General features: G+C 53.4%; 1 protein-coding gene across 1 annotated transcript in view; it reads left to right on the top strand.

Annotated features, from left to right (window-relative positions):
* Positions 1–16,141, top strand: part of LOC144952415 (dynein axonemal heavy chain 2-like) — a 254,517-nt gene that overhangs the window by 111,200 nt on the left and 127,176 nt on the right. Inside the window, 1 exon segment of the mRNA XM_078882811.1 lies at positions 1,871–2,179. Within this exon segment, the coding sequence (XP_078738937.1) occupies positions 1,871–2,179 (309 nt within the window).

Here is a 16,141-nt window from a genome sequence, read left to right on the forward strand (position 1 = left end):
TGCGTGAGTCTGTGGGTCTCTGTGTTAGTCTGTGAGTCTCTGTGTGAGTCTGTGGGTCACTGTGTGAGTCTATGGGTCTCTGTGTGAGTCTGTGGGTCTCTGTGTGAGTCTGTGGGCCTCTGTGTGAGTCTGTGAGTCTCTGTGTGAGTCTGCGGGCCTCTGTGTGACTCTGTGGGTCTCTGTGTGAGTCTGTGGGTCTCTGTGTTAGTCTGTGAGTCTCTTTGTGAGTCTATGGGTCACTGTGTGAGTCTGTGGGTCTCTGTGTGAGTTTGTGGGTCTCTGCGTGAGTCTGTGGGTCTCTGTGTGAGTCTGCGGGTCTCTGCGTGAGTCTGTGGGTCTCTGTGTGAGTCTGTGGGTCTCTGCGTGAGTCTGTGGGTCTCTGTGTGAGTCTGTGGGTCTCTGCATGAGTCTGTGGGTCTCTGTGTGGGTCTGTGGGTCTCTGTGTGAGTCTGTGGGTCTCTGCGTGAGTCTGTGGGTCTCTGTGTGAGTCTGCGGGTCTCGCTGTAACTCTGCGGGTCTCTGTGTGAGTCTGTGGGTCTCAGAGTCTGCAGTTCTCTATGCTATACAAGCTGAACGTCTTTGGCACCGTGCGTAGACAACCCGCGTTGATTCCAAAAGTTGACGGAAGAGGCTGTGGAAGCCGCCGTTTGATCTCCCTTCTGTCAGTGGCAGGGGAGACCGTTCCCCACGATACAGGGGACTGCTCTACTGGCGAACGGGGGGGTTACGTTCCAGACCTTTATTCCCACGTGGTTTTGGTCACAAGTCCCGACGTTTACTGTGCGTCCATATGGGCACGTACACTTGAAACGGGCAATGGCTTTAAAAGTTGTATATTCTCCTGTAGTGTGTAGTGTATGTGGCATTGTATAATGCGTGGTATGCAGTGTGTAGTGTATAGGGTGTTGTATAATGTGTAGTGCATAGTGGGTGGTGTAGTGTATAGGGTATTGTATAGTGTGTAGTGTATAGTGTTGTGTATATGGTGTTGTATTGTGTGTAGTTTATAGGGTATTGTATAGTGTAATGAATGGCGTAGTGCATGGCGTAGTGTATTGTGTTTAGTGTAGCGTATAGTAGTGTAGTGTATGGCGTAGTGTATGGCATAGTGTTTTGTGTAGTGTATAGTGTAGTGTATATTGTAGTGTGTAGTGTAGTGCATAGTGTGGTCTATAGTGTCGTGTATTGTGTATATTGCAGTGTGTAGTGTAGTGTATAGTGTAGTGTATGGCAGTGTATAGTGTAGTGTATAGTGTAGTGTATGGCAGTGTATAGTGTAGTGTATAGCAGTGTATAGCAGTGTATAGTAGTGTATAGTGTAGTGTATAGTGTAGTTTATAGTGTAGTGTATAGTGTCGTGTATAGTGTATCGTGTAGTGTATAGTGTAGTGTATGGTGTACTGTATAGTGTAGTGTATGGCGTAGTGTATAGTATAGTGTATAGTGTAGTGTATAGTGTAGTGTATAGCAGTGTATAGTGTATAGTAGTGTATAGTAGTGTATAGTGCAGTGTATAGTGTAGTGTATAATAGTGTATAGTAGTGTATAGTGTAGTGTATAGTGTAGTTTATAGTGTAGTGCATAGTAGTGTATAGTAGTGTATAGTGCAGTGTATAGTGTAGTGTATAGTAGTGTATAGTGTAGTGTATAGTGTAGTGTATAGTAGTGTATAGTGTAGTGTATAGTGTAGTGTATAGTGTAGTGTATAGTGTAGTGCATAGTAGTGTATAGTGTAGTGTATAGTGTAGTGTATAGTGTAGTGTATAGTGTAGTGTATAGCGTAGTGCATGACGCAGTATACATTCCACAGCGTAGCGCACAACATACAAACGAATCTCTCCACCCCCCCTCCTCCACCACCACCCCACAGGTACAGAAGCTGGTGGATTCCTTCAAGGCGGCTAGCGCCGAGATCGCCCGCGGGTGCCGCCGCATGAGCGAGACGCTGCTCCTCCGCATCGACGAGGAGGTGGAGGAGGTGGAGGAGGAGGAGGTGGTGGAGGGGGGCGGCAAGAACCGGCGCGTCCGTCGGAGCCGGCGCGTCTTCTCGGCGGGGGAGTTTGTGCCGGAGCAGCGTCGCCGGCGAGACGGAGCCCTCGGTCGCCTCCTGCGGGAGCACGAGGCGCTGCTGGCGCTGCTGAGGCGGACCCACGAGGCGTTCCGTAGCGATGGCGCGGAGGTGAGCGGTGGTGGTGGTGCGTTGTGGTTGGTGGTGGGGGTGGTTGTGGTGGTGTAGGTGGTGGAGGTGGTGGTGGGGGTGGTTGTGGTGGTGGAGGTGGTGGTGGTGATGCTGGTGATGGTGGTGGGTTGGTGGGGGTGGTTGTGGTTGGTGGGGGTGGTGGTGGAGGTGGTGGTGGAGGCGGTGGTGGTGGTGGAGGTGGTGGCGGTGGTGGTGGTGTTGGTGGTGGTGATGCTGGTGGTGACGGTGGTGATGCTGGTGATGGTGGCGGTGATGGTGGTGGTGTTGGCGGTGGTGATGGTGGTGGTGGTGGTAGCGGTGATGGTGGTGGTGCTGGTGACGGTGATGCTGGTGGTGGGGGTGGAGGTGGTGGCAGTGGTGGTGGCGGTGGTGGCGGTGATGGTGGTGGTGGTGCTGGTGGTGGCGTGGTGCTGTTTGTTCCCCACGTAGGTTTTCTTCCCCGACTCCCGTCTACCCCTCTCACCATGTAGATTGTCCCTCAAAACAGGGGGGGGGGCAGCTTTGGCGTCGCGATGCTGATCGGGAGGCCCCCCCTTTTGTCGCACCGTTCGATCGAGTTGTTGGCGGTGGTGGTGACGGTGGTGACGGTGGGGGAGCGGTGGTGCAGCGGTTAGCGCCACGCTGCGCTACGAACCCGGCGACCCGGGTTCGATTCCCGCTCACGGCCAACACCACCGGCGACGATTATCTAAACCGGTCCCGGGCCTCCCCTAGGTCGACTCGGCCTCAAATGAGTACCTGGTGCGGTGTGTGTAGTAAGCATCGTTACTGGGGAGACAAAGGCGGCCAGGCGTGGTGCTGGCCACCCACCCCCTCGTTTGCCGTTCCGGCCTTCATAGGTGCTCGCTAACAGCACTTGCCCCTACAAGTCTGTTAAGGCTACACGGGGGACCTTTGTTTTTGCAGTGACACATGCGCGTGCATTAATTAACGCCTCCTCGTTACGCTGATTGCATCAGCAGCATGACAATGAATTCCCTCGCTGTGTCCGTGTGCATTGGGTGGGGTGGGTGGGGTGGAGTGGGTGGGGTGGAGTGGGGTGGGGTGGAGTTGGTGGGGTGGGTGGAGTGGGCGGGGGTGGGTGGAGTGGGTGGGGTGGGGTGGTTGGGGTGGTTGGGGTGGAGTGGGTGGGGTGGGTGGAGTGGGTGGGGTGGGTGGAGTGGGTGGGGTGGGTGGAGTGGGTGGGGTGGGTGGAGTGGGTGGGGTGGGTGGAGTGGGTGGGGTGGGTGGAGTGGGTGGGGTGGGTGGAGTGGGGTGGGGTGGAGTTGGTGGGGTGGGTGGGATGGGTGTTGTGGGTGGGGGTGGTTGGGGTGGTTGGGGTGGTTGGGGTGGAGTGGGTGGGGTGGAGTGGGTGGGGTGGGTGGAGTGGGGTGGTTGGGGTGGTTGGAGTGGGGTGGTTGGGGTGGTTGGGGTGGAGTTGGTGGGTGGGTGACGTGGAGCGGGTGGGGGTGGAAGTAGGGTGGGGCTTTGGGTGGGTGGGGTGGGGGTAGTTGGGGTGATGTTGGGGTGGGTGTGGGGGTGGTTGGGGTGCTACTGCTGAGAACGCTGTCGTGTAGAGTGTAGTGTATAGTGCAGTGTATAGTGCAGTGTATAGTGTAGTGTATAGTGTAGTGTATAGTGTAGTGTATAGTGTAGTGTAGTGTATAGTGTAGTGTATAGTGCAGTGTATAGTGTAGTGTATAGTGTAGTGTATAGTGCAGTGTAGAGTGTAGTGTATAGTGTAGTGTATAGTGCAGTGTAGAGTGTAGTGTATAGTGTAGTGTATAGTGCAGTGTATAGTGTAGTGTATAGTGCAGTGTAGAGTGTAGTGTATAGTGTAGTGTATAGTGTAGTGTATAGTGTAGTGTATAGTGCAGTGTAGAGTGTAGTGTATAGTGCAGTGTATAGTGTAGTGTATAGTGTAGTGTATAGTGTAGTGTATAGTGCAGTGTATAGTGTAGTGTATAGTGCAGTGTATAGTGTAGTGTATAGTGTAGTGTGTAGTGTAGTGTATAGTGTAGTGTATAGTGTAGTGTATAGTGTAGTGTATAGTGCAGTGTAGAGTGTAGTGTATAGTGCAGTGTAGAGTGTAGTGTATAGTGTAGTGTATAGTGTAGTGTATAGTGCAGTGTAGAGTGTAGTGTATAGTGCAGTGTAGAGTGTAGTGTATAGTGTAGTGTATAGTGTAGTGTATAGTGCAGTGTATAGTGCAGTGTAGAGTGTAGTGTATAGTGCAGTGTATAGTGTAGTGTATAGTGCAGTGTATAGTGCAGTGTAGAGTGTAGTGTATAGTGCAGTGTATAGTGTAGTGTATAGTGCAGTGTATAGTGTAGTGTATAGTGCAGTGTATAGTGCAGTGTATAGTGTAGTGTATAGTGCAGTGTATAGTGTAGTGTATAGTGCAGTGTATAGTGCAGTGTAGAGTGTAGTGTATAGTGCAGTGTAGAGTGTAGTGTATAGTGCAGTGTATAGTGTAGTGTATAGTGCAGTGTATAGTGCAGTGTAGAGTGTAGTGTATAGTGCAGTGTATAGTGTAGTGTATAGTGCAGTGTATAGTGCAGTGTAGAGTGTAGTGTATAGTGTAGTGTATAGTGCAGTGTATAGTGTAGTGTATAGTGCAGTGTATAGTGCAGTGTAGAGTGTAGTGTATAGTGTAGTGTATAGTGCAGTGTAGAGTGTAGTGTATAGTGCAGTGTAGAGTGTAGTGTATAGTGCAGTGTATAGTGTAGTGTATAGTGCAGTGTATAGTGTAGTGTATAGTGCAGTGTAGAGTGTAGTGTATAGTGCAGTGTATAGTGCAGTGTAGAGTGTAGTGTATAGTGTAGTGTATAGTGCAGTGTATAGTGTAGTGTATAGTGCAGTGTAGAGTGTAGTGTATAGTGCAGTGTATAGTGCAGTGTAGAGTGTAGTGTATAGTGTAGTGTATAGTGCAGTGTATAGTGTAGTGTATAGTGCAGTGTAGAGTGTAGTGTATAGTGCAGTGTATAGTGCAGTGTAGAGTGCAGTGTATAGTGTAGTGTATAGTGCAGTGTAGAGTGTAGTGTATAGTGTAGTGTAGAGTGTAGTGTAGAGTGTAGTGTATAGTGCAGTATACTTGTTCAGGACTAACCGGTTGTGTGTTGGAGCGTAAACCCACGTGTTGTGTATAGTGTAGTGTATTATATATTGTAGTAAAGCACATTCCTCCTGCGGAGGGAGCTGGTAGGAACGTCGGGTTGCTCGGTCAATGGCCTGCAGGGTCAACGGCGGCGTGGTGTATTCCGCAAATATGGCCGACTGTGAGGGCGGGCACAAGCCGACGTGAGTGGGTGAAACGTTGAGTTTTATAAGGGCACCACGGGGTGACCAGCCCCTCCCCACCCAGCCCCACCCTCCCCACCCAGCCCCTCCCCACCCAGCCCCACCCTCCCCACCCAGCCCCTCCCCACCCTCCCCCTCCCCACCCAGCCCCTCCCTGCACGACGGACGGACACAATAATCTCTTGTGGTCTGGTGTAACCAGGAGGTTCCTACCAGTATAATGTAGTGTATAGTGTAGTGTATAGTGTAGTGTACAGTGTAGTGCATAGTGTAGTGTATAGTGTAGTGTATAGTGTAGTGTGTAGTGTAGTGTATAGTATAGTGTAGTGTATAGTGTAGTGTATAGTGTAGTGTATAGTATAGTGTATAGTTTAGTGTGTAGTGTAGTGTATAGTGTAGTGTATAGTATAGTGTAGTGTATAGTGTAGTGTATAGTGTAGTGTACAGTGTAGTGCATAGTGTAGTGTATAGTATAGTGTATAGTTTAGTGTGTAGTGTAGTGTATAGTGTAGTGTATAGTGTAGTGTATAGTGTAGTGTATAGTATAGTGTAGTGTATAGTGTAGTGTGTAGTGTAGTGTATAGTGTAGTGTATAGTTTAGTGTGTAGTGTAGTGTATAGTGTAGTGTATAGTTTAGTGTGTAGTGTAGTGTACAGTGTAGTGTATAGTATAGTGTAGTGTGTAGTGTGTAGTGTAGTGTATAGTGTATAGTGTAGTGTATAGTGTAGTGTATAGTGTAGTGTAGTGTGTAGTGTAGTGTATAGTATACTGTATAGTATAGTGTATAGTGTAGTGTGTAGTGTAGTGTGTAGTGTAGTGTAGTGTGTAGTGTAGTGTATAGTATACTGTATAGTATAGTGTATAGTGTAGTGTGTAGTGTAGTGTGTAGTGTAGTGTATAGTGTAGTGTAGTGTGTAGTGTAGTGTATAGTATACTGTATAGTATAGTGTATAGTGTAGTTTATAGTGTAGTGTGTAGTGTAGTCTACTCGTACAGCACTAACCGGTTGTGTGTTGGAGAGTTAACCCATTGCAACATTTACAATTATAGTCCTGGAATGGTCACCATTCCTTACCAACCAAATTGACCGCAACAGATTCATACTCACGCGATCTCACCTCCCCCCCTTAACACACATACAACATAGCTACGACATGCATACGACATGCGTTGCGTGCGTACGGGGTAGGCAAATGCGACGACTCTTCTGGAATATCACCCTGGAACAATATTTTACGTATTGCAATAATAACCAGACCACCCTCCCTCCTCCTGCACAACCACCCCTCCCCCACCTCCCCCTCCATTCCCAACAAAATAAATACATCGCATCGGCGAAACTTCAAACGGAGCGGCACAGACTGGAAGCCCGAGACGTTTTGTGGGCACGATGAGAAGCGGCGGCGGTGGCGGTGGGGGGTTTGTGTGTCGGTGTTATTTCTCCAAACAAGACGTCCGCTCGCTGTCTCACTCGCTCGCTGGTCCACTCGTCCGTTCTCTCGCTCGCCGACTCTCTCGCTCGCTCCTCCGCTCGCTCGCTCCTCCGCTCGCTCGCTCCTCCGCTCGCTCGCTCCTCCGCTCGCTCGCTCTTCCGCTCGCTCGCTCGTCCGATTGCTCGCTCTTCCGCTCGCTCGCTCCTCCGCTCGCTCGCTCGTCCGCTCGCTCGCTCTTCCGCTCGCTCGTCCGATTGCTCGCTCCTCCGCTCGCTCGCTCCTCCGCTCGCTCGCTCGTCCGCTCGCTCGCTCTTCCGCTCGCTCGCTCCTCCGCTCGCTCGCTCCTCCGCTCGCACGCTCCTCCGCTCGCTCGCTCCTCCGCTCGTTCGCTCGTCCGATTGCTCGCTCGTCCGATTGCTCGCTCGTCCACTCGCCCGCTCGTCCTCTCGTCTACTCTCTCGCTCGTCCGCTCACTCGCTCGTCCGTTCTCTCACTCGCTCGCTCGCCCGCTCACTCGCTCGTCCACTCGCCCGCTCGCTCTCTCGCTCGTCCGCTCACTCGCTCGTCCACTCGCCCGCTCACTCTCTCGCTCGTCCGCTCACTCTCTCGCTCGTCCGTTCTCTCACTCGCTCGCTCGCCCGCTCACTCGCTCGTCCACTCGCCCGCTCACTCTCTCGCTCGTCCGCTCACTCGCTCGTCCGTTCTCTCACTCGCTCGCTCTCTCGCTCGCCCGCTCACTCGCTCGTCCACTCGCCCGCTCGCTCTCTCGCTCGTCCGCTCACTCGCTCGTCCGTTCTCTCACTCGCTCGCTCGCCCGCTCACTCGCTCGTCCACTCGCCCGCTCGCTCTCTCGCTCGTCCGCTCACTCGCTCGTCCACTCGCCCGCTCACTCTCTCGCTCGTCCGCTCACTCGCTCGTCCGTTCTCTCACTCGCTCGCTCGCCCGCTCACTCGCTCGTCCACTCGCCCGCTCGCTCTCTCGCTCGTCCGCTCGCTCGCTCGTCCGTTCTCTCACTCGCTCGCTCGCCCGCTCACTCGCTCGTCCACTCGCCCGCTCGCTCTCTCGCTCGTCCGCTCACTCGCTCGTCCGTTCTCTCACTCGCTCGCTCGCCCGCTCACTCGCTCGTCCACTCGCCCGCTCGCTCTCTCGCTCGTCCGCTCGAAATGGCTCAGCACACTGGGCTAGTGGTTCACTCACAGGGGGTGGGCTACTTCCTCAATCCTCTGAGGCGCCACACGCATCACACGCATCACACGCATCACACTCATCACACGCATCACACTCATCACACGCATCACACGCATCACACGCATCACACGCATCACACGCATCACACGCATCACACGCATCACACGCATCACACGCATCACACGCATCACACGCATCACACGCATCACACGCATCACACTCATCACACGCATCACACGCATCACACTCATCACACGCATCACACGCATCACACGCATCACACGCATCACACGCATCACACTCATCACACGCATCACACTCATCACACGCATCACACGCATCACACTCATCACACGCATCACACGCATCACACGCATCACACGCATCACACGCATCATACGCATCACACGCATCACACTCATCACACGCATCACACTCATCACACGCATCACACTCATCACACGCATCACACTCATCACACGCATCACACTCATCACACGCATCACACTCATCACACGCATCACACGCATCACACGCATCACACGCATCACACGCATCACACGCATCACACGCATCACACGCATCACACGCATCACACGCATCACACGCATCACACTCATCACACGCATCACACTCATCACACGCATCACACGCATCACACGCATCACACGCATCACACGCATCACACTCATCACACTCATCACACGCATCACACTCATCACACGCATCACACGCATCACACGCATCACACGCATCACACGCATCACACTCATCACACGCATCACACTCATCACACGCATCACACGCATCACACGCATCACACGCATCACACGCATCACACGCATCACACGCATCACACTCATCACACGCATCACACGCATCACACGCATCACACGCATCACACGCATCACACGCATCACACGCATCACACGCATCACACGCATCACACGCATCACACGCATCACACGCATCACACGCATCACACTCATCACACGCATCACACGCATCACACGCATCACACGCATCACACGCATCACACGCATCACACGCATCACACGCATCACACTCATCACACGCATCACACGCATCACACGCATCACACGCATCACACGCATCACACGCATCACACGCATCACACGCATCACACGCATCACACGCATCACACGCATCACACGCATCACACGCATCACACGCATCACACGCATCACACGCATCACACGCATCACACGCATCACACTCATCACACGCATCACACGCATCACACGCATCACACGCATCACACTCACCACACGCATCACACGCATCACACGCATCACACGCATCACACGCATCACACGCATCACACGCATCACACGCATCACACGCATCACACGCATCACACGCATCACACGTGCGCGCAGACACACACGTGCAACAAAGGTCCACCGTGTAGCCTGTAACAGGCTGCAGGGGCAAGTGCTGTTAGCGAGCACCTTTAAAGGCCGGCACTGTGGCACACACGAGGGGGGTGGGTGGCCAGCACCACGCCCGGCCGCCTTTGTCTCCCCAGTGGCGATGTTTATTACACATTACCGCACCAGGTACTAGTTTGAGGCTGAGTCGACCTAGGGGGGGAACAGGACCAGTTCAGATAATCGTCACCGGTGTTGGCCGTGAGCGGGAATCGAACCCTGGTCCCCGGGGTTCATAGCGCAGCGTGGCGCTAACCACTGCACCACCGCTCCCCACTATGCACAAAGACAAAGACCCCCCGTATAGCCTTAACAGACTGTAGGGGCAAGTGCTGTTAGCGAGCACCTATGAAGGCCGGAACGGTACACGAACGAGGGGGTGGGTGGCCAGCACCACGCCCGGCCGCCTTTGTCTCCCCAGTGGCAAATGCCTGGAACCGGTTACCGTCACGTGCCTGTGGTGGACTTCTTTAGCACCGTACGTAGGCAGCAGTGGGGGGGGGGGGGTCAACTGAAGACGAAAAGGAGTTCTAAAGAAGGGAGTTTGTCGATCTAGACCACTGCTATACACTACACTATACACTACTATACACTACACTATACACTACACTATATACTACACTATACACTACACTATACACTACACTATACTATACACTACACTATACACTACACTATATACTACACTATACACTACACTATATACTACACTATACACTACACTATACACCACTACACTATACACTACACTATACTATACACTACACTATACACTACACTATACACTACACTATACACTACACTATACTATACACTACACTATACACTACTATACACTACACTATACACTACACTATATACTACACTATACACTACACTATGCACTACACTATACACTACACTATACACTACACTATATACTACACTATATACTACACTATACACTACACTATACACTACACTATACACTACACTACACTATACACTACACTATACACTACACTATATACTACTATACACTACACTATACACTACACTATACACTACACTATACACTACTCTATATACTGCACTATACACTACACTATACACTACACTATACACTACACTATATACTACACTATACACTACACTATACACTACACTATATACTGCACTATATACTACACTATATACTACACTATACACTACACTATACACTACACTATATACTACACTATACACTACACTATACACTACACTATACACTACACTATACACTACACTATATACTACTATACACTACACTATACACTACACTATACACTACACTATACACTACACTATACACTACACTATATACTACACTATACACTACACTATACACTACACCACTGGTTATTAACCAAAGTAGTTGTTGCCACTCACCGTGCCCGTTGAAGGTCACCTCCAAGTTTGAAGAAACCGCTGATTCCAGACGGCTTCTTTTTAAATCCTTTATATTAAGTTCACTTGCTTGCTTGCGCGCTTACGACCGTGCAAATCTTTCGGTCGTTGTTTAACCCACTTCCCGTGATCCAATCGAGCTGACATTTTGCACACAGACTCGTTGTGCGTGACAATTTATTTTCGTGAAAATTTTTTTCCAAAATTTTACACTTTTTAGGATATTTTTTTTATATTTAATTACCAATTGCTTAATGGTGGCAGGCAATCATCTGACCCATAGGTGGCAGCCATCTCAAGCCAGAGGACGAGAGGACTCTAGCCGCCACGCATATAAAGGATTTATAGTGAAAAACTTTGTTTTTACGGGTTAATTTTTTTAAAGGTGCACCACTGCACCCAGGGCCATCCGAATATCGGAATGCTGGAACATTCCAGACGGTCCTGCTAAGAGTCGGGGGGGCGGGGGGGGCGGTTGTTGTTGGCCCGCGGCTTCCGCAGATTTCTTTGTTCATGCCCGCCGGTTGCACTTCCGCAGCTGTGACCTCCACAACACCAACACCACCCCCCCCCCCCCTCAACACCACCACCACCACCACCACCCCCCCCCCCCTCAATACTACCACCACCACCACCCCCCCCCCCCCTCAACACCACCACCACCCTCAACACCACCACCCCCCTCAACACCACCACCACCACCACCACCCCCCCCCACTCAACACCACCACCACCCTCAACACCACCACCACCACCCTCAACACCACCACCACCACCCCCTCAACACCACCACCACCACCACCTCAACACCACCACCCCCCCCCCTCAACACCACCACCCCCACCCTCACACCACCACCACCACCCCCTCAAACACCACCACCACCACCCTCAACACCACCACCACCACCCTCAACACCACCACCACCACCACCCCCTCAACACCACCACCACCACCCTCAACACCACCCACCACCCTCAACACCACCACCACCACCACCCTCAACACCACCACCACCACCCCCTCAACACCACCACCACCACCACCCTCAACACCACCCACCCCCCCCTCAACACCACCACCCCCCTCAACACCACCACCCCCTCAACACCACCACCACCCCCTCAACACCACCACCCCCTCAACACCACCACCACCACCCCCCTCAACACCACCACCCCCTCAACACCACCACCACCCTCAACACCACCACCCCTTCAACACCACCACCCCCTCAACACCACCACCCCCTCAACACCACCACCCCCTCAACACCACCACCACCCTCAACACCACCACCACCACCACCCCCTCAACACCACCACCACCACCACCCTCACACCCACCACCCCCCTCAACACCACCACCCCCTCAACACCACCACCACCACCACCCCCTCAACACCACCACCACCACCCTCAACAACCACCACACCCCCCCCCCTCAACACCACCACCACCCTCAACACCACCACCCCCCTCAACACCACCACCAAACACCACCACCACCACCACCCTCAACACCACCACCACCACCACCCCCTCAACACCACCACCACCACCCTCAACACCACCACCACCACCCTCTCAACACCACCACCCCCTCAACATCACCACCACCACCACCACCCCCTCAACACCACCACCACCACCACCACCCTCAACACCACCACCCCCCTCAACACCACCACCCCCTCAACACCACCACCCCCTCAACACCACCACCGCCTCAACACCACCACCCCCTCAACACCACCACCACCACCCCCCTCAACACCACCACCCCCTCAACACCACCACCACCCTCAACACCACCACCCCTTCAACACCACCACCCCCTCAACACCACCACCCCCTCAACACCACCACCCCCCTCAACACCACCACCACCCTCAACACCACCACCACCACCCCCTCAACACCACCACCACCACCCTCAACACCACCACCCCCCTCAACACCACCACCCCCTCAACACCACCACCACCACCACCCCCTCAACACCACCACCACCACCACCACCCTCAACACCACCACCCCCCTCAACACCACCACCCCCTCAACACCACCACCCCCTCAACACCACCACCCCCTCAACACCACCACCCCCTCAACACCACCACCACCACCACCACCACCCCCCTCAACACCACCACCCCCTCAACACCACCACCACCCTCAACACCACCACCCCTTCAACACCACCACCCCCTCAACACCACCACCCCCTCAACACCACCACCACCCCTTCAACACCACCACCCCCCTCAACACCACCACCCCCCTCAACACCACCACCCCCCTCAACACCATACCCACCACCACCACCCCCCTCAACACCAACACCACCACCCCCCCCCCTCAACACCACCCCCCCCCCCCCCCGTGTCTCTCCTTTTATGGCTGCCGCCTCTAATCCCATCGCTTCCTGCCAATTCCCTTGCTGGGACACGGCGGGCCAAGATCTAACCCCCCATTATTCCCCCACACACACCCACACCCCTCCCTCTCGCTCTCTCTTCTCTTGTATCCATCCCTCCTTTCCTCTCTCACCTCCCTCACCCCCTCCCCATCGCCTCCATCCTCATCCTTCACCCCCCCCCCATCACCGCCTAGATGTTGACTACCTCGCCTGGTGTGCAGGAGGTCGTGGGTTCGATCCCGACCCTGATGATGCCTGCTATTTATTTGTAGTCTGCGTCTCTCTCTCTCATCATCATCATCAAGGTGGCTAGGAGATGTTGACTACCTCGCCTGGTGTGCAGGAGGTCGTGGGTTCGATCCCGACCCTGATGCCTGCTGCTGCTGTATATTTGGAGTCTGTGTGTCTCTCACTCTCTCTCATCATCATCACGGTGGCTAGGAGATGTTGACTACCTTGCCTGGTATACAGGAGGTAGCAGAGGTGGGACAAAGTCATTGTTATGCAAGTCCAAGTCGAGTCGCAAGTTATCAAATTCATGACTCGAGTCTGACTCGAGTCCAAGTCACATGACTCGAGTCCACACCTCTGGGAGGTAGTAGTGGGTTCGATCTCGACCCTGACGACGCCTGCTGCTGCTGTATAAAAGCGTGTAAAAAAAAGAGCTTACATAGCTCATTGGATTAACTCCAGCGGTCTGAAGAAAAATTTCTGATCAAGCTACGTAGCTCAGAGGGCCTCACTTGCCAACATAAAACAAATAGTTTCGTTGAAATCAACGCCACCACCAACATCACCACCACTTCAGCCATTCATTACCTCTGCCGCAGCCAATTACGTTTCATCGTTTTCAAAAGAAACCAAACCCGAGTGGGTGGATATACGAGTGAGTGGGTGATACTGGGAGGAACCTCCTGGTTACACCAGCCGACAGGGGATTATTGTGTCCGTCCGTCCGTCCGTCATGCAGGGAGGGGCTGGGTGGGGAGGGAGGGGCTGGTGGGGAGGGGCTGGGTGGAGAGGGTGGGGCTGGGTGGAGAGGGGAGGGTGGGGAGGGGCTGGGTGGAGAGGGTGGGGCTGGGTGGGTTGGAGAGGGGCTGGGTGGGGAGGGTGGGGTGGGCCTGAATGGAGAGGGGAGGGTGGGGTGGGGTTGGGAGGGGTGGGGCTGGGTGGGGAGGGTGGGGCTGGGAGGGGGGTGGGAGGGGTGGGGGCTGGGTGGGGAGGGGCTGGTCACCCCGTGGTGCCCTTATAAAACTCAACGTTTCACCTACTCACGCCGGCTTGTGCCCGCCCTCACAGTCGGGCATATTTGCGGAATACACCACGCCGCCGTTGACCCTGCAGGCCATTGACCGAGCAACCCGACGTTCCTACCAGCTCCCTCCGCAGGAATGTGTTTTAGTTGAATCTACACCACAACCACCACCACTTCAGCCCTTCCTTACATCTGCCCGAGCCAATTACGTTGCATCGTTTTCAAAAGAAACCAAACCCGAGTGGGTGGATGTATGAGTGAGTGGGTAATTGAGTGGTAGGGGTTCACCACATTGTCCACAGTCTGTGGGTCTCTGTGTGATTTTATGGGTCTTTGTGTGAGTATATGGGTGTCTGTGTGAGTCTTTCGGTCTCTGTGTGAGTCTATGGGTGTATGTGTGAGTCTATGGGTCTCTGTGTGAGTTTATGAGTCTCTGTGTGAGTCTTCGGGTCTCTGTGTGAGTCTGTGGGTCTCTGTGTGAGTCTATGGGTCTCTGTGTGAGTCTATGGGTGTCTGTGTGAGTCTGTGGGTCTCTGTGTGAGTCTATGGGTCTCTGCGTGAGTCTATGGGTCTCTGTGTGAGTCTATGGGTCTATGTGTGAGTCTATGGGTGTCTATGTGAGTCTATGGGTCTCTGTGTGAGTCTATGAGTCTCTGTGTGTGAGTCTATGGGTCTCTGCGTGAGTCTATGGGTCTCTGAGTTTATGAGTCTCTGTGTGACTCTATGGGTCTCTGCGTGAGTCTATGGGTCTCTGTGTGAGTCTATGGGTCTCTGTGTGAGTCTATGGGTCTCTGTGTGAGTCTGTGAGTCTCTGTGTGAGTCTTCGGGTCTCTGTGTGAGTCTACGGGTCTCTGTGTGAGTCTACGGGTCTCTGTGTGACTCTATGGTTGTCTGTGTGAGTCTATGGGTCTCTGTGTGAGTCTATGGGTCTCTGTGTGAGTCTATGGGTCTCTGTGTGAGTCTATGGGTCTCTGTGTGAGTCTATGGGTCTCTGTGTTAGCTACTGACTACTAAAACCCCGGTTGCAATCTCCGTGCCTGTGAGGATGGAAACCACGGAACGGATCCCAGATTCTCAGCGGTTCCGGCTCCGCGTTTTTGTCACTCCGAGACGCGGGGGGGGGCAATGGGGGGGGAGCTGGATTGGGGGGGGGGGGGCACCCATGTGTGGAGGGGGTGGGGGGGCGGGGTAGAAGGGGGGGGGGGCTAGGCCCTTCCACGCTTCCCCGTTGATGTCCCGTTTGAAAGCGATGTTCGCCAAATTGAATGACGTTGAATAATACAAAATTCGAGACACAGCAAACAAGAAAGGATTCGCGAAAGCAGCAGTGAGGGGTGGGGGGGAGGTGTGGGGAGGGGTGGGTGGGGGTGGGGTGGGTGGGGTGGGGTGGGGGTGGGTGGGGTGGGTGGGGAGGGGTGGATGGGGAGGAGGAGGAGGGGTGGGAGGCCCTCAGTGTGAACGTTTTGTCGACGTTTTTCTCGCGCCCCAG

The sequence above is a fragment of the Lampetra fluviatilis genome, chromosome 67, assembly GCF_964198595.1.
Source record: "Lampetra fluviatilis chromosome 67, kcLamFluv1.1, whole genome shotgun sequence".
Taxonomy (NCBI): Eukaryota; Metazoa; Chordata; class Hyperoartia; order Petromyzontiformes; family Petromyzontidae; genus Lampetra; species Lampetra fluviatilis.